General features: G+C 44.0%; 1 protein-coding gene across 1 annotated transcript in view; it reads right to left on the minus strand.

Moving 5' to 3' along the window:
- Positions 1 to 18494, minus strand: part of Iqgap2 (IQ motif containing GTPase activating protein 2) — a 258214-nt gene that overhangs the window by 91584 nt on the left and 148136 nt on the right. Inside the window, exons 6-11 of the mRNA XM_051183006.1 lie at positions 12784 to 12851; positions 11836 to 11949; positions 10215 to 10393; positions 8257 to 8344; positions 3975 to 4138; positions 1396 to 1556 (exon numbers count right to left, since the gene is read on the minus strand). Coding sequence (XP_051038963.1) covers positions 1396 to 1556; positions 3975 to 4138; positions 8257 to 8344; positions 10215 to 10393; positions 11836 to 11949; positions 12784 to 12851 — 774 coding nt within the window. The remainder of the gene's footprint in view (positions 1 to 1395; positions 1557 to 3974; positions 4139 to 8256; positions 8345 to 10214; positions 10394 to 11835; positions 11950 to 12783; positions 12852 to 18494) is intronic.

An 18494-nucleotide genomic window follows, 5' to 3' on the forward strand; every position in this document is an offset into this window, starting at 1 on the left:
GTGGAACGGGCCCATTTCCTCAGGTGATATTTGTAGATAGGGAAGCAATTTTGGTTAACAGATTGCAGTGGCCTGCTTGACAATTATTTTACCAAGAGTCACTGTTAGATTTTAACTTTCACCATGGACTGAGCAGCTCTGCTTTAGAATTTGGCATCAAGAGGGCTCAAGGGCTGGTTAGAGAAGAAGGACTCATGAATGGATGAGGAGAGAAAAGAGTAGAGGACTTCACCGTGGATGTTACTGCAGAAAGAGAGGGTGGCCCCTGGAGAGGGGGCCCTTTGCCGAGTACTGTGCACTTAGGTCGGCTGTGTACAGTGACATGGATTCCAACAGCTGCCTCATAGCACGAAGGTTCTGGCCAAAGGAAGAAGAAAAGGAGACCAGACTAGTGTTTCTAAGCTTGGAGAAGAGGTAACACCATTAACAGGAGCAATGGAGGGAGGAGAAAACCACCCAGGAAATAAGTGCCACGGAGTATGTCAAGCAGGAGGGTTTAACTCAAGTAGAACGGGATGATGCATTTCTGCAGGAAGACTAAGAAGGCAACTCCACTGATCCTCCATTTCTCGGCAATTTTATACTCAGGCAAGTACCCAACAACACTAACTCTGAATCTAAAAGTCCTCTCTCTTTCAGTTTCCTTTGCAACTGGGCTTGACATACGATTAGCCACTCTGTGGATTAGATTCAGTTTAGTATCTCTGACTGAATTGTTGTCAAGATCTGGGTAGACATCTCCCTCTGGTGGTCACTACAAGTCATGATCGCTCTCAGTGTTTTTTGTTTTTTTTTTTTTTTTTCCCCTTCGTCCTAGCTGAATCTAATTTGGGGGTTGAGTGCTCGTTTGTGTGAGGGCCTGGTTCAACACCCAGCAGCAAAGAAAAGAAAAACCCCTGATTTGGCTTTGAAGTCTAGCCCTTAGCTCTCCGTCTAGATCCACTGCAATGTTAAGTATGACAACAATCACAGTTCAACAATCAGAAGAGTTGGGAGTTTGGGGTCCCATTTAGGGTTCATAACTCCAGAAGTTTCCTTATCATGGATGGGATGGAATCTCGGTGTGTGTGGGGGGGGGCAGCTACTTCCAACTTCCCCAAAGAGCCCTGAGGGGCCTGGAAAGGAAGGTATATTTTCAACAGCTCCTCCAGGAAGCAATCTTTGCTTAGGATAAAGTTAGTCCTTAACACAAGGTAATAACTTTGTCCCCAGCAAAGGAGGACTAGAAAGAAGGTCTTTTTACTGCAGGGTAGACCAGCTCTTGAGAAAATGCAAGCAGGGTATGAGGACTTTCCCACTAAGCAAGTTGTTAATTTGGGAGATCTGCCAAGCACTTTCTCTCTCTCTCTCTTTTTTTTTTTTGCCCTGAAAGAAGGTTTGGAAAGTGCTCCTTACCGGTCCACGTGTGCCTCGTCCAGATTGTTGAAACCTATGGTGGGACTTCTGAGCTGGTTCTGCACAGACACAGGGTCATTGTTGTCCAAGGCCTGGTTTAGCAAAGCAACAGCAGACAACATTTCCACAGCAATCAGGAGCTCCTCGTGGGCCAAGTAGTTCTGTTGGTAAACACACGACCAAGTGAGCTCCTGGAATCACACACTGCATATATGTGCTTCCGGGACGGGATACGTGTGACAATGAGCATGCCCACCTGTTCTTTGCTGGCTTTCAGGAAAGCCAGGTAAATGGCTCCTAGGATCTTTTAGATTATTGTTTTAGGGGCGGTGTTACATATAGCCTACAGTTACAATGTCACAAATACCTGTATCCTAAGCTGACATCTACCCCCAGCGGTGCTGGCTGCCTACCAGGCTCTATGTAACCTGGTAATTAAGCCACAGGTTACAAAACTGGCAGAGAGGTCCAGGTAAGACCTCAGCACAGTAAATGACCCTGTTTTGGGCCCAAGAAAGAGGCCTTTCACACAAATGTCAAAAACCTAGAAAAACAAATACAATCTTTCAGCCCAGGAAGTTGATTCTAACTCTCAAAAGGTAATTTTGGTTTTATAAATTGGGTAGGAACTTTAAGATGTACTATAAGGTCTGGATATTTGATGTAATTAAAGGTAAAGCTTTTTTTGTAAAGTAATGAAGACCCCCCCATATTTGCATATTTATGAATCTATTTTATTTGGATTATGTAAAAACAAATTAGCTTCCAGAGCATCCTCTCCTTTCAAGATTTTCTTCCATGTGATCATTTTATATCATTTTAGTCAATTTCAAAAAAGGATAGTTCTTTCATTATACTGAAGAGATCAGAAATAATTCCTTTAAAAAGTGATTTAGAATATTATATATGCAAAATGTCATAATCATATTAAAATGTATTATAGCTTCCTGGATTGCCTCAGAAAAATTTAAAACCAAACTAATTTCAGAGTAATAAAACACTGCCGTGTTTTCTACAGCAAACAGGAAACTGTGGCAGCCACAGAGCACTTTATCTAAATGACACACATGAACTATAAATTCACCACATGAAGGTGTGAGACTGAATGCAAGCTACAATAGCCCTACGGAAGCCTGTTCAAGCACTTTCTCTACGTCTTCCAGCGAACTACATAAATATCAAATAGGTCTGACCAAAGGACAAGAGAATAAAGTGCTGGGCTGCTGCATGGATGGCTCTCATCCACTGCCGAGCTAGGCTGTGACTTGAGTGTTTCAACTTCAAATCTATGAGAACTACCTCAAAGTAATTATTTCTATGTAGAAAATGTGTGTGAAGGGGAGGGGCATCTTGATAAGCAAGAATAAATAAACAAATCCTACATCGCAGGGGCTGGAGAGATGGCTCGGCAGCTAAGAGTTCTTACTGCTCTTCCAGAGGACCAGAGTTCAGTTCCCAGAATCCATGCCTGGCATAACTGCCTGTGGCTCCAGCTGCAAACTATCCAACCCTTAGGGTTCCATGAGGGCTCTCTCTCTCTCTCTCTCTCTCTCTCTCTCTCTCTCTCTCTCTCTCTCTCTCTCTCTCTCTCTCTCACACACACACACACACACACAAACAAACAGATAAACCTATAACCCAAACCCTTTAGGCTACATTCACTTGGGAGTGTGTGTTTGTTTGTTGTTGTTTGTTGGTCTTTCTTTCTTTCTTTTTTTGTTATTGTTGTTTGATGCTTGCTTTTTTTGAGACATGGTTTCTCTGTGTAGTCCTGGTTGTCATGGAACTCACTCTCTAGACCAGACTGGCTTCAAACCCAGAGATTCGCTTGCCTCTGCCTCCTGACTGGGATTAAAGGCGTGCACCACTACTGCCAGGCTTATATTCATTTGTTTTTAATCCAGACATAGTTTTACAGAGGTGCTATTCATTTTAACTGACAGCAAGAGAAACCCTAACTAAGACATATATATCACTTATATGAAATGACTGTTTAAATCAAAGCCGTGCTGCTAATGTTCTTAGTTGCAGATTTCTAGAAATGCTGATTTAAAGAGTATTTCAATACAGTTAAAATTATTCAACGTTCTTTTTTTTTATTTTAAGATTTCTTTTAATTATATCTGTGTGTCGGTATGTATGTAAACGTGTGACTGCAAATGCCCTTCCTTTTGAGGACAGAGCTATCGGGTCCGTCCCCCTGAGGCTGGAATTCTTGGCAATTATAAGCCGCCTGATGTGGGTGCTTAGAACAGACCTTAGGTCCCCACAATAGCAGAAAGAGCTCTGAGCTGTGTTTCTTAAACACATACACAGAGAAAATAGTGACAGTCCGTTCTTCTGTGTATTGTCTACACTACTCCTGGATTTCCTAACTATGCCCTTAGCATCTCCTCTGCACTAAAAGCAGGAGTTAAAGGGGAACGAACCCCGGGAATGTCATCGGTGGCCTACTGAGGCTGGGACTGTGGGCTGTGTACCAGCTGGAGACGATGCACGCCTACCCTGCCTTCCCCTTCTCTCAACAGCTGCCCTTTTCCCTAGGACGCGGTATGAATGTGCACACAGCTGTGCCTCACCGAGGTGTTCTGTTTCTGGAGGTTGAAGAGCTCGTTCTGGTACATAGCAGCGGCAAAGGGATACACAGCTGGCAGCTGGGCTTCTGGTTTCTTCAGTGCAAGCAGCGTGTTCTCAGGGTCACCTTCCCGGAGGACAGCATTGATGTCATCCACAGCAGCCAGCCCTTCAAGGTAGTGAGTGAGGGTACTAAGTGAGAATGTGTGCTTTCCCACGCTGGCCTGCCCAGCCAGTCCTCCTTCCCAAGGTTCTAACGGAAGCCATCACTTTCTACAACTTCTGGAAAGCTATGGGTAGAGCTTGTGGGCAAAGCTTGTGAAGTCAGCTCAGTGATTCCAGTCACTCGAACGCCTGTGAGCTAGCTCCAAAAACAACTACAGCACCCATGGACCTCGAGTTCTGTACCAGTTCTGCTAGTATGAGGTCCTCGCAAAAGCCTTTGCGTTGCGTGCAAGTGTGCCAGTGTGTGGGCACTGTGGAACTCAGAGGACAACCTCAGGTGTCAGTCTTCACCCTTCATCGTGATGGAGAAAGTGCCTCTGTTTTGTTGTTTGCTGCCCTGTATTCCTGGCTAGCTGGCCCAAGAGCTTCTGGGGGATTCATCTTTCTGCCTCTTACCTCACTATAGGAGCAGTGGGGCTGCAGACAGATGCTACTTCATCCAGCTTTAACACAAGGGCTCTGGGGATTTGAACTCAAGTCTTTACACTTGCACAGCAAGTATTTTACCCACTGGGCCATCTCTTTGAACCCCCAAAGCTTTTCTTTCAGGACTGGTTTTTTTTTTTTTTTTTCTACCTCACTGGTGTCCTGAGGATTTCCCATCTTGTGAATCTCATTTGTAAGTAAAGCTGGAACATAGTGTTCTGTATGTTTATCCTCTGTATGTTAGTACTGTTTCATCAAGGAAATCTCTAAGTTACATGAAGACCAGGGGGCAAGCCCTGTCCCGATGCTGCACCCTCCCAGTGGACCAGCACATGGGAAGCCCACAGCAGAACGTGGTACCCTGCTGTTGTACTCTCTGAAACAACTCTAAATGCCCAACCTCTCCATCAGCTGTAACATTCAGGTTACAAAGAGCTTCAGTACATGCATGGAAGGATGGAGTCAGCAGACTTTTCAGAACACAGAAGCCCAAGTGCTGCTCCAAGAAGGGGGATGAAAGATGCTCTGTCCCCAGGCGAGAGAAAGCCATTCAGAGCCTGCAAGATTCACCTTCTGAGGAAAGCATCTGGATACCAGGAAAAACAGACACACACACTCATCTGTCTGCCTAATGGCATGGCTACACAACAGCTAAAATTATTCTAATCCCTTTTGACAGGATGGCAATTTATCTCCCAAGGAGCCTCCCTGGACCTTTCCACCAAGAAATGTCACTCAATAGCAGGGAGCATGAGTAATGGAATTCTTCAGGTCATCCCCCCCCACCCCCCAAAAAATCATACACTTAGCATAGAAGATCTATAGAGCCCAAACATTTCTTTTTATCCTTAGAACTCACTTGACAAAGAAAAGAATTCAAAAAAGGAAGGCAAGTGATTATGATGTGTCCTGTTTGTTAGTATTCCAAAGCCTTCCAGCTAGCTCTGGGATTACATTGGCAGGGTTTTTTTTTCACCTCTGAGAATTTTTTTTTTTTAAATGTAGATATATATGGCTGGTTAGTAAATATTTTTCTAAATATATTCCAGAAAATTATGTCCATAAAATGCCCTTAAAACTATTTTTTCCCTGGGGCTGGAGAGATGATGGCTCAGTGGTTAAGAGCCTTTGCTGCTCTATCAGAGAGTCAAGGTTTGGTTTCCAGCATTCATATGGGGTTTAACAACCAACCATAACTCTCCAGCTCTGGGGGACTCTCTGTGGACACCAGGCATGCCATGTAGAACACACACGTATATGAATGCAGGAAAAACATTCATACATCTAAGATAAAATCTAAATTCTAAAAAAATCCTATTGCCCTGTTTTTCAACTCCCCCAAACATTCCTCCTCCTTCTTTTTGCACTCTGCATTAAAAAAAAAAAATCCCTTGTCCTAGTGTTGATAGAGTATACCTTAGAAGGCACATGACAGACCCTGAAGGAAATAACTGCAGTCCACACACGACTGAAGTCTCTGGGAAGAGGTCACTAACATAACCTCCAAAGCTGTTGCCAATGCCACTAATTGGCTACTATGAATGTAAATACCCCAGCATTAATACAGTAGCCCTCGAGGCTGGGAAGGTTTTAAGGTTGGACCAGTAGCTCACTGTCACACTATGGACTACACTTTCAGTTCTGTCGGACTCCGGATTTTCCAAAAGAAGAGGAGAAACTTCCAGAAGAATTGAGTCACCAGACATGGTAGCACCCTCATCAGTTTCAGCTTGTGCTGATGGGACAAATCACCCATTGCCTGGTACTTTAAAGTATAGCCAATTAGTTAACTCTGTGGTCAGGAGCTTAGGTCATTGGGTATTTGGGTATTTATTTATAGAGGATTTTGTTAAACACACAAAAAGAAAGCTGCCTTAGTTCTAAGCATTTCAAAGGCTATGGGACCATTTCATCTCACAGCTCTCGGATATCAGATGTTGTCTCATTGGCAATATTAATTTCTTCCTGTGATTCATTTCTGTTCAGGATGATGGAAGTCTCAGCCTTCACAAACAGCAGAAAGAAAGAAAGCCATGAAATCGGGATTTGTATATCATTACCCACATGTTTGAGGTTCCACAGCATAAAACAACAGGAGCTTGCACCCCAAAATTGCAAGGTGTGGATGTAAACACCACAGTGAGCTCTCAGGTAAAATCTCGAGCTCAGACGTTAGCTGCCAGACACCAACATGAACTAATCTGCATTGGTATCATTGATCCCTGTAGGACTAGTCTCTCCAACAGGGCTCAGCCAGACCTGCAGGGGCGTATTTCTTTGAGTGTGTGAAGCAGTAAGAAGCACTCTCAGAACATCTGGGCAGTGACAGGGAGGGCAGCATCAGCAGTGCTGTTTGGTGGAAACTCTGATTTAAAATTGAGCAGAAGTTCACATGATGCATTAAATGGGTACAGTGGTCTTTCATGTATTAAGAGTTTGGGGGGAGATATGGGCTATGTAGATTACTCTAGAGAGAGCATATATCAAATAGAATGCCTTACTGCCTCTTCTGATGTTCAAGTAAAGATAGCTTTTACTAGGTGGAGGGAGAGTCTAAAGATTGATGAATCTAAATTTATATTCGCTCATTTTTAACTGCCTAAGTTTTCTTCTGGTTTTTTACATCTGTTCAGTTAGCTTTAACTATCAACTTGAAACAGCCTGGAGTCACCTGAGAAGGGACTCTTAATTGAGGGAATGCCCAGGTCAGAGGGGACCCGTGAGCATGTCTATGGGGGACTGTCTTGATTGTTTGTTATTGACCTGGGAGGGCCCAGCCCACTGTAGGCAACACCCTTCCTTGGGGCAGGTTGTCTTATATGAGAAAGCGAGCTGAGCTTTCTAAGTGCAAGCCTGCAATTGAGCTGGCAAGCAGAACTCCTCCATGGTTCTGCTTCTAATTCCTTCTGGATTCCAGCTTTGACTCCCCTCAGTGGCCGACTGTGACCTGTTTGAGTCAAATGAATCCCTCCCTCCCCTACGCTGCATTTGGTGAATGTGTTTTACCACAGGACAGAAGGGGAACTGGAAGAGTCACTCGGTTGAACAGGGTGTGGAGAGGAACAGAACTATGTGACCCCACACGGGCTCAGAAGCACAGATCCACATTTGTTGTCATGTAACTTTATTTCACCTGCCAAAAGTCTCACTCAGTTGTAGTATGGCTATACAATCTGTTAAAAAAACTTCTTGGAACTATATACTCAAGCCTGTGAATGTATAAAGAACAGAAGTGCTGGTAATGTAATAACTTTTACGATTTCAGCAGAACACCAACACACCCTCGAGAGCAAGGGACCACAGTCATTAAGTTGTAATCTTTTGCTAAATAATAGTGTCAGTCCTACAAGAGACAGAGGCAAAATGACACATCACAGCTGTGATGAAAGCGGAAGGCAGGATAGGACAAGTTTCCGGACATTTTGACATGCTGCGTGTGGACCAGCAACAGTATCAGCGAAGGACACTCGTCAGGAAGCTGTCAGATGTTGCATCACAGTGATGAGCAGTGTTGATAGACTTCCTATTACATAAGGCAGGTTTGCAAGCTACCAGGGGAGAGTTTTGCCAAGATCCTGGCAAAGCAAGCTTACACCTTATAGAAGTGTTCATTTCGACACACCATCCATCACTTACTATTGACTGTATTGATGTTGGTCTGGATTTCTGCCTGTGTCAGCAGCTCCTCATACGCGTCTCTCTCTTCCTCTGAAATACAGCTGTTCTGCAAAACAAAATCTTCACTGATCCCTGAGCTTCAGTTCGATGTTTCCAAAGCAGGAAACTCAAATAAATGATCAAGGGAGCTTGCTCCTTTTCATTTGTAATTGATATGGAATCTATGGGGTACCTCATCGGTGCAGGGCTCCAGGGGAGGCACAACCAGAAAGAACTACAAAGGAGGACAAGAGGCGTTGCCATTGTGTGAACAAGGCTGCATTTCTAATAAGAGAACAGTAGAAGGGGTCACTCAATGTGGAGACGTTTACAGAGCCAGAACAGTGAAGTACTGGAGATTCTGTTTGAGTCCATCTACTAAACTAAGAACCACAAATAATGAATATGCAGAGAGGAGATCACAGTCAAACTCAATTGGAAAGAAAAGTCTAAACCATGGTAACAACTGAGGGAAGTCTGGAAGAGGAACAGAGTAGTCAAGTGCAGGACAAGCAATGGGCCATAGGCAGCACTGTTTTTTTTTTTTTTAAAGTCACACAGCTTGCCTTGTTCATTGTGTTAGACAAAAGATGGTGTGTGCATTGTAGTGGATCCCAAAGACCAAGTGGAACACATGTAGTTAATTTTGTTTGTTTGTTTGTTTGCTTGCTTGCTTTGTTTTGAGACAGGGTCTTACTGTGTAGCCCTATCTGGCCTGGGACTCGATTTTTTGACCAAGCTGGCTTTGACTTCAGAGAGATCAACCTGTCTCTGCCTTCTAAGTGCTGCAATCAGATGTGTGCAGCATCACACCTGGCCCTGTGCTTAATGTAAGTAGGAAAAGAGAATGAGGACAGGTTTTTGGTGAGGTAATATCTGAATTAAACACTAATCCCGCCACCTCATCAGCTTCTGAGGTGGGTTACGAAAGCAGAGAGACCTAGGAGGGAGGTTCTACAGGGGTCCTGGGAAAACCCTGGAGGTCAGTGAGTGGGACTTGGAGGCAAACAATGTATACATGTTGGCAGGAAAAGGCAGCAGAATCTAGCTCGGAGCAGGGGGAAGGGGTCATAAAAAATTCTAGACAAGATGGCACTCATCTCAAACCGTAGAGGCAGAGCATGGATCGAGTGTGACAGGGACAAGGGGAAATGGTCATTCCGCAGTGGTTTTAAGAGCACAGAATGCAAAATATGCAAGAGTGGAGAGGATGATGTGGAGGGAGCTGGTGTAGAGCTTCCAGCCGATTTCCTCAACAAGTGTATGGCTCAGTGGAGGAGGAACAGAAAAAGGTCAATGCAAGATTGGAAAGAGCAAGAGGAAGGAGGAAGAGACTCCAGGAGGTCACCGCTACCTAAGAGCTGTTACAGCCAAGACTTCCTTATACAAGTCAGGCGTGCAGAGCTTTTTGGGGTGGAGGGGGCACTGAGATGGGGCTGCTGAAAGCCGCCAGGCAAGGGCAGAACATTAATGAGATTAAAGCTGGTGCTGAGTAGGAGTTTCAATGTGGAAGAAGGTGTCAACACAGACTATATCCAAAAGTAGGTGGGGTTAGGGTTAGGACCAGGAATAGGCTTTCTCTTTAGAAGGGGATATTTCCTAATAAGATGGGTTTGGTATTGGCAGAATGTGGGGAAGCATAAGAAAACGTTTTCTCTAAACATTTACATAGTTGGCATGGAGCCCAAAGGTGATACTAAAAAAAGATGTTCTGAAGCTGCCGCCTCTATACCTCTTGGGTTAAACAGTAAGTTTTTAACACAACGTTCAGTCCTAATTATGTCATGTAGGGTCGGCTAACCCTTCCATCCCACCCAAACTGAGAAACCATAGCCAGTTGACTTCCAAATCATTGCAGCCAACATCAATGCTTTTCATATTAGTAACTCCTATCCACATCCACTAGAACATGGGTTACTTAGACTTCAACTAAGTACCTTCAGTTTTGCATTTTCCTCCTTTTTCTTTTTGGCTTCCCAGAGTTCTTTCTGGTACTCCTGTGAGAGGCTGTCATCCACGAGCGTTAAAACCGCATTTGGGTTTCTCAGTGTTATGATGGTCTGCTCGGCCACTCCCTTTTCAATAGCTTCATTGACAGCTATGACTGCAGCATGTACTAAAAGGTAAAGAGAAAGGAGGCTTTTTCTTTAATTAGCAAAAGACACTGACAACACTGATACCCATAGACTCAAATACTTTCACTGCCTTATTTAGCTCCCCCTAAGTAAAAGAGACCTCGGTGTGAGGAGACAGCTCAGTTGGTCACTGCTTGCTTGATTCCCAGGATTTATACAAGAATCCAGGCATGGTGACATGCGCTTGTAATCCCAACACTGGGGAGGGTGGGGTGGACACAGGTGGATCCCTGGGGTTAAACTGGCTAGCTGTGCTAGCCAAATTATCTAGTCTTAGGTCCCAGTGAAAGACCCTGTCTCTAAAACAAAGTGGATAGCCGCAAGGAACAAACTGACTTACACATGCAATGTACTCACGTGTATATGCTTACACACACACACACACACACGCACAGTACAAATAAGAAGAGACCTTGGACAAATCATGCAGCACCCAACAATCTCTCTGCAAGCTTGCCCGTCACTGGTCTTGATCACAGTGTCTGTGTGGTACTCCCTATTTATTTATTTAGGCACTGAGATGAACCAGGGCCTATGCCATCCACTAGGGCAGAGTCAGCTCTTGACTCCCACTCAGGGCCATACAGCCATAAACAAGTGGGTTCTAAGAATCTGCAATTTAGTTTGCAACATTAAAAGAGTCATAGCATAGCCACTGAAATCCAAAGACACAGCAAGTAAAGCTATGTTGTGTGAAGATGTGTTTTCTGAAATCTCTACATTCACATCGCACAGATGCATGGTTACAACCCAAAAGCAATGACTTGACTGTATTCAAACACCCTCAAATAATTCCAATAGTAAGGACAAAAATGCCAGGGCTCTCAGAATTGATAGTGCTCCCGCAGACAGGGCAAGCATTCCTGAAACCTGCTAGATTTTCTACAAGAAATGTGGCAGTCACCAGCCTTGTCAGGTGACACAGGACAAGAAGGACAAGGATCTCTGCCCAGGGAAACAGCATTAGACAGGAAGTAAAGGGGCTGCATGAGCAGACTAAACTTATTCTGCCCCCCAAAGGTTAAGCCTGCAAAGGAGATCATGCTGAGGCTGGAGCTCGTTGAGCCCAACTGCAATGCAGATCACAGAGAATGCTGCCTAGTAAGAGATGTGGCTGTTCTGAACTGGGAGGTGATAAGACGATAAAGGGTTAAATGATCCAGCTCTAGGCTGATTTTGTTATGAAGACAATAAAACCCTGAAGTTATTCACTTCATTTGGTTGCAGCTGGTCTTTTGGGGGGTGACTAAACTAGAATCCTCCTCCACATCTTCATCATCAAAGACCCCCCCCCCCAAAACAAAAGCAAAACCTTTAGGGTTCTTAAAGCATTCCTAAGTATTCTGTTTTATGCCATTGTAATCAGCAAATACATATGGGTAATTGCAGTCCAATGACAAGCATGGATACCAGGCCAACTTACGTGCAGCTTCGTCCACAGACAGCTCGTTGGCCAGAATGCCACCTATTTTGCTGAAGGCTGGCATCTGGATCCCATACTTCTCCAGTTCTTTCCTCATATTACTGATTTCCTCCTCTGAAAGGACAAAAGGAAACAAAAACAAAAACAAACAAACAAACAAACAAAAAATCAAAGGAAGCCACCAGAGGTGAAGGGGGGGAAGTGACATTCTGCTTGAGTCTTTCCCTCCATGAACATGGGGGAGGGGATCCAGGTAGGTACAAGCAAGATAGGTCAGTGTGGTGGTTAGTGTTTGTTGTCAGTGCGGTGGACTCTGGAGTCACCTGGGAGATGGGCATCTGCCTATGGCAAATGCTCTTGATGGCCTTAGTTGTGGGAAAATCAGCTCACTGGGTACCATCCTGACAGGGTTCTCAACTATAAATACTGGGCAGCAGTATGCATTTGTAGATCTCATCTCTGACTATGGCTATAATATAGCTTCTTCATGCTCCTGATGCCCTGACATCACCACCATGGTAGACTGATCCTTGTAATGTGAGCCAAAATAAACCCTTTCCCTTGGGTTACTATTGTTGGGGTACTTTACCACAGCCCAGGAAGGAAGCCAAGATGGCAGGTTCCCCCTTGTTGGTATAGAGCAGTGATTGTCCACCTGTGGGTTGAGACCCCTTTGGGGAGTTGAACGACTCTTTCACAGGGGTCACATATCAAATATCTGTGACTTATAACAGTAGCAACATTAAATTATGGAGTAGCAATGAAATAATTTTATGGTTGGGATCACTACAACATGAGGCATTGTGTTGAAGAGTTGCAACATTAGGAAAGTTGAGAACCACGGGAATAGAGGAAGGAGGGGACAAATGACATCAATGGATAGAAGAAAGCACCTGCACGTTTTCTTAGTCACTACATTGCAGAGGACATTAAGGCAAAGGGGAGTACCTGTGAAGTCCACTTTCCCCAGCAGATCCTGGATCTGAGGTGCAATCCCCAGTTTAAACAGATACAAACTGAAAGACAAAAGACGAAGCCATCAGAACCCTTATTATTTCAGCTCTACAGAGTACACACTGCTCAAGAATGCTTTCAATCAAGAAGTGTCCACGAGAGCTCACATAGCCTAAAGTGCCTCCCCAGGTACCACAATCCATCCCAGATGGGCATGACCAGAACTCCAGGCAGTGGTGTTCTGCAGCTCATGGTGGTGGTGGTGGGGGGGAGTCTTTCCCTGTGACCAATGCCCCTCCATCATCTGTGTATAGGAAGAATAAACACACAGCCAGTGGGCTGGAAAGATGGCTCAGTGGATAAGAGCCCTGGCTGCTCTTGCGGAGGTTCAGTTCCCAGTACCCACTTGTCTGTCAGTTCACAACCTGTAACTCCCATCCTAAGGGGTACGATGTCCTCTTCTGGCCCACAGACATATGGAGACAACACTCACATACAAAAAATTAAAATAAAGATTAAAATTAAAATAAAATAAAATAAAAAGACAGCTAGTGTGAAATAGTAGACAATAAATAAAATTTCTACCCTTAACTGATTCTCATTTGGCTGAAAGGGCAGTTTAAGTTGGAGTTTTCTTTTTTTTATATTCATCTAAATATTTGTTTCCTTTTTCTGAACCATTAGACCAGTAAAACTGTGGTATGGATACACATATTACTAAGTAGAAGAGAGAGACTACATTGCAAATGCTTAAAATAAATCTCCCAGGCAATTAATGATGCCACCCATCAATCTACCCATAGCCTGACAAAGGGCTAGAGAGCTAGCAGCTAAATTCTATCAGAGATGTGATTATGTGATTGCTCTACTCAATTATAGTCACAGGTTGCACATTCCCACAAACCTCTCCAAACCCAAGGTCAATCCAGGGAATCATCGAAAAAGGCCCTGGGCTCACTTTCTCATTCATTTGGTAGGTTAAAAATCCATGAAACTTTAACCAGACATAAGAAATTAAATAATAATATGATGGGAGATATCATTCTGTATATGTTTTTCATACTGGTTTAATAAATAAAGCATTGTTGGCCAATAGGAAAGCAAGATAGGAGGGACTAGGAGACAAGGAGGAAGAGGAAGTAGGAAGGAGGAGTCAGCATGGAGAGACCGGGGAGACCAGACGCTTGCCTCACTCCCCGGTAAGGAGACCACGTGGAAATACGCAGAAATGGGTTAATACTTAAGACAGAGCTAGCCGATAAGAAACAAGTACCTGGCCAACAGCATTGTATCAAATACAGAGTCTCTGTGTATTATTTGGGGCTGGCGTGGCGGCGGGCGGAAAAACCCACACTCCTTACAATAATATACATGGGGAATGGTCTGAGAGTACTCTTGATGACTTGAACATTTTAATATGAATACTCCCAATGTTGATGTTAGATGGATCTCAGCAGTTTGTAAGATCCAATTAGATTTCAAGTAAGAGATTCAAGATGAAGTTTTCTCAAAGGCAGTAAGTTCTTAAATATATGATTAGTCAATGTAAGTAGCTTGCACTGAAATTGATTTCTTTGACTTTAATTTTCACAAAATAATTACTTATGTAACAGCTAAAAATGAAAAATTGATGGTTAAAATAAAGAAAGTCGCCACCTACCCAGGTGGGTACAGCCAGGTTACCTCCAGAACCAGACGAAGAAGGGCTGAGAACAAGGGGGGGGGGGGGTAAGACTAGCTGAGACATGGCTGCCACTTCAGTTTCATTCAGATCACCGATTTCTGTCTCCCACCTCCCTCCACAAGTTCAGCCCACATTCTTACAGAACCCAGGCCCAGCAGCCAAGGGATGGCACCACATGGGCTGGGCCCTCCCTCCTTGATCACTAATTGAGAAAATGCCCTGCAGCTGGATCTCATGCTGGCATTTCCTCAACTGAGACTCCTTCCTCTCTGATGACTGCAGCTTGTGCAAACTGACACACAGAAACCAACCAGTACAGGGCTAATGTCAGTGTGTGGGTCTTGTGGACTCTGTGGGGAGCGAGGGAACCAGCAGAGGTAGATGTTAGTGTCTCCTCTCACTGATACCTCTCTGTCTTTCTTGGTGGCAGTGGCTCTTCCAGCATGACCCAGGTTGGTCTTTAACTCATAACCCTTCAGGTTCAGTCTCCCAAGTGCTTGGAATACAGGTGTGTGCCACCGTGCTTTGTGTCCCTGTCTCTCTCCTAGCCTTTAGCTGCTTTGGGTACTGAATGGTCTCCTGAAACAGAGCTAGAGGCTCGTCCCATCCAAGCTGACTCCCTCCTTGCTCTAAACCTCTGCATCTGTCTATCCTGATTAACCATGGGTCACCACACGGTGGTGCTGGAAAATGAGCTCGCAGAGTGGGAAAATCGGCTTTTACATGTAAATCTGAATTTCTCCTAGTGGTATGACAGACTAGGTAGAAGACTCACTAGCACAGGGCCTCTCAAACTCCATTTCCAAAGAACTGAATATATTCTATTTAGCTTCAGCATTCAACATGTGTCATCTCTGGCATTGAGACTTCATGTTAGTCTTAAAAAGATCACTTCTTCCAGGGTGGGAGTTTTCTACTCAATGTCTGAGTGACAGACGCTTCCCAGCAGATGAGTACAAGGGACAAATGTCTATCTGTATTTATCCATCATCCTCATGCTGAAAAGGACCATTCATGGAAAAGTGTTCTCTCCCAAGCATTTAAAGTCCAGGGAGGCCATCTCATAGCTGGTATTCATAGGCAATCGAGACTTAATTGTATAAAAACAAATCATTTGAACATAACAAATGCTGTTTGCAGCTAGCTCACCACACTGAACTTACTATGCATCTTTTACTGACTAATATCTAGCATAGCATTCCAGAGGAAGCCTGGGCATTAATGTTACCAGCACTGCCCAGTGTCTAAGAAAGCACCATATGTAGAGTAGGAAGCCTCTTACCCCAGGAAAAGGTAGACTACACCTGTATTGCTGAGGTAGGCCTGTAACGGAGGGGTGACTTGGAGGTAACTAACTCTCACTAGTCCAAAAGGTACTAGTTGCATAAATAATATCAGCTGAAATCTAAGAAGTGAAAATGCAAAAAAATACTATTAGTTTTAAAAATTATTATTAGATTTAATAAATACATTAAGGATTCTGTGGTATTGAAACACCAACTTAAAGGGCAGAATGAACCTGAGTCCACTTCTGAGTTTCTGCATCCTATCATAGCAACTGGCTTTTTAGGGCTGTACCAAGTATAACATCCATTTGTAAATCAAAACCTCACAGAAAACTAGGGAGACCTAGAATGGGCAAGGGCTGGGTGTGTGGTCCGAGCAAGGCATGGAATCGAGCTTTCAGTGGGGTGAATGGCCAGGGTGTAATAACTTCCAAGGGCCCCCCCACCCCCAGTTCTCAAGCTCCAGGATTCTCCCCACTCAGTGTTTCAAACAGAACAGCGCAGAGGCCTGGGCTGAAGGACAAGGCTGGAGCACTGTTTAATTTTTATTGTTGTTGTTGTTGTTTTTCTTTTTCTTTCCCAAGACAGGGTTTCTTTGTGTAGCCCTGGCTGTCCAGGAACTAGCTCTGTAGACCAGGCTGGCCTCAAACTCACACAGATCTGCCTGCCTCTACCTCCTGAGCACTCATTTTTTTACACTTCAGTTCAAAGCAAAGGAATCCAGAGGCAGTCTTTCCATATGCAAATTAGGTCAGGTAAACTTTCTGAAACGTTAAGAACACTCCAAGGGACTTTAAACAGCAGCCAGTAGGGCAACTTTCTGCGGTAGATTTCAGGAGGTGGTTCTCAGGCCCAAAGAGTTTAGCTTTTTGTGAGACAGTCAAAGCCATCTAGTAATTCAGATGGGGGAGGGGAGCAAGTGGAGCATGCCATTCAGACCAAGTGGAGAATTTTAAACAAGAAGGAGCTTGAAAGCTACAGGAAGGAGAAAATGCCTTTCTCACCTTAATCTCCAATATTGCCATCTCTATCGGTCCCTCCCAAGACCCAAGGATTAGAGTCTACCTCTTAGGTCAACGATCTATCTCTAGAGAGCTTTCTTGTAAACCCAAAAGTGCACTGCAAGCATTACAATCAGTCTGGTAATTTAGAGGAACATTCAGCAAATCAGTTTCTTTGGGAGAAAGAGATCTTTAAGAGAAGGGAGTGCTAAGTCCATGAGGGTTATACATTAATGTCTGGGCAACATGTCCAATATCTCCACTGGTAGGTCAGGAAGCCACCGAGGGAGAACTAGAGAAAGAAGCCCTCTATAAAGCTGTCAGAAAATTTAGAACACCTGGTCAATCAGAAGTGCATCTGCTACCACCTTCCTCACAGATGCAAGGCTTTCTGCATGCCATGTATGCATTGAAAACCAGACAGCCAAACACAACTATAGAAGGTTGAGCATGTGCAATACGGCTTACCCTTAGGGGAGACGCTCATGTTTCCAGCTTGCAGCAATGAAGGATAGAGAAAGAAAAGCAGCATCCCACACGCTTACAATGCTAAACTAAAACAATAATAAGTGACTTTGAAGGAATTCCTTAAGCAGTAGTTGATTCCATATCTTAAAGTAGTAATGATGAGAACAGAACAAGAACACCTCTGATTATGTGCACAATACAAGGATTTTCAAACAATGTTAAGGGCGGTGCTACAAGGGCAAAGAGCCTGCAAGGCTATAGGGAACTACCAGGGCAAAGACAGAGCTCTGACTACCCGAACTCAATCTATTCCGTGCAGAAGGTATTAGACGGGCAGGGTGGCCCACACTTGTAATCCCAGTACTCAGGAGGCTGAGGTAGGAGGGTTGTGAGTTCAAGTCCAGCCTAAGCAATACAGAGGGAACATGTTATGGACAAACAGGAAAACAATCACCTTGGTGCAGTCTTTAAACGCCAGGAGTTCAAAATGATCAACAGAGTATAACATAATGCACGAAAGGGAAGTTGTTAGAGATAAGCAGTCCATGAACAATTCTTTGTTTCACTTTTTCAAAGGGGGGGGTTATTGAGATATAGGCACTTTGTTCTTTATCTGCTTGGGGAACATAGGTAAGTACTTGTTTTTATACTACACATGCTATAGGAAATAATAAAGACCTGGAACTCTGAATTAGCCAAAAAGTCTCCTCAAAGCAAAGGAAGTGTCCCAAGGTAAGGAAGGATTGCAGAACACAGGTCATGACAGAAATGACAGGAGGAAAGGGGAACCTGATCTGAGGTGATAAATTAGCAACAACCTGAAGAGCATTGAGTTGCCCCTCCCTTGTCTCCTAGGAGATGGAAACCTCTAGAAATTCCAGCTATAATTTTAAGAAGAAAATGAAAAAGACATACATACGCTTCTAATAATGTTAACAGGCCAAGCTAATGCATTACCTTGACAGGACAATGTGTTGTACAACACCAGCCAAGTGATACTTAGGGAATGAGTTACTTAGTATAATGGAGAGGGGGAGACAGTAAAGAATAATCTACCTGAAAGCCAGACCTAGACATGAAAACAGTGCTGAGTTATGGAAACAAGTAAAGCTTAACTCGATGCTGGTGGGCAGGTTCTGACTTATCTGGAGACAAGAGCCCAAAGTAAGGTCATGTTCAACAAGGAACAGATCAAAAACTAGACTTAAAGGGGTACCCTTTTATTTCTGGTGACATTAAACAATCATGTTGCCCTCAGGATAGGTG

The sequence above is a fragment of the Phodopus roborovskii genome, unplaced genomic scaffold (assembly GCF_943737965.1).
Source record: "Phodopus roborovskii unplaced genomic scaffold, PHOROB, whole genome shotgun sequence".
NCBI lineage: Eukaryota > Metazoa > Chordata > Mammalia > Rodentia > Cricetidae > Phodopus > Phodopus roborovskii.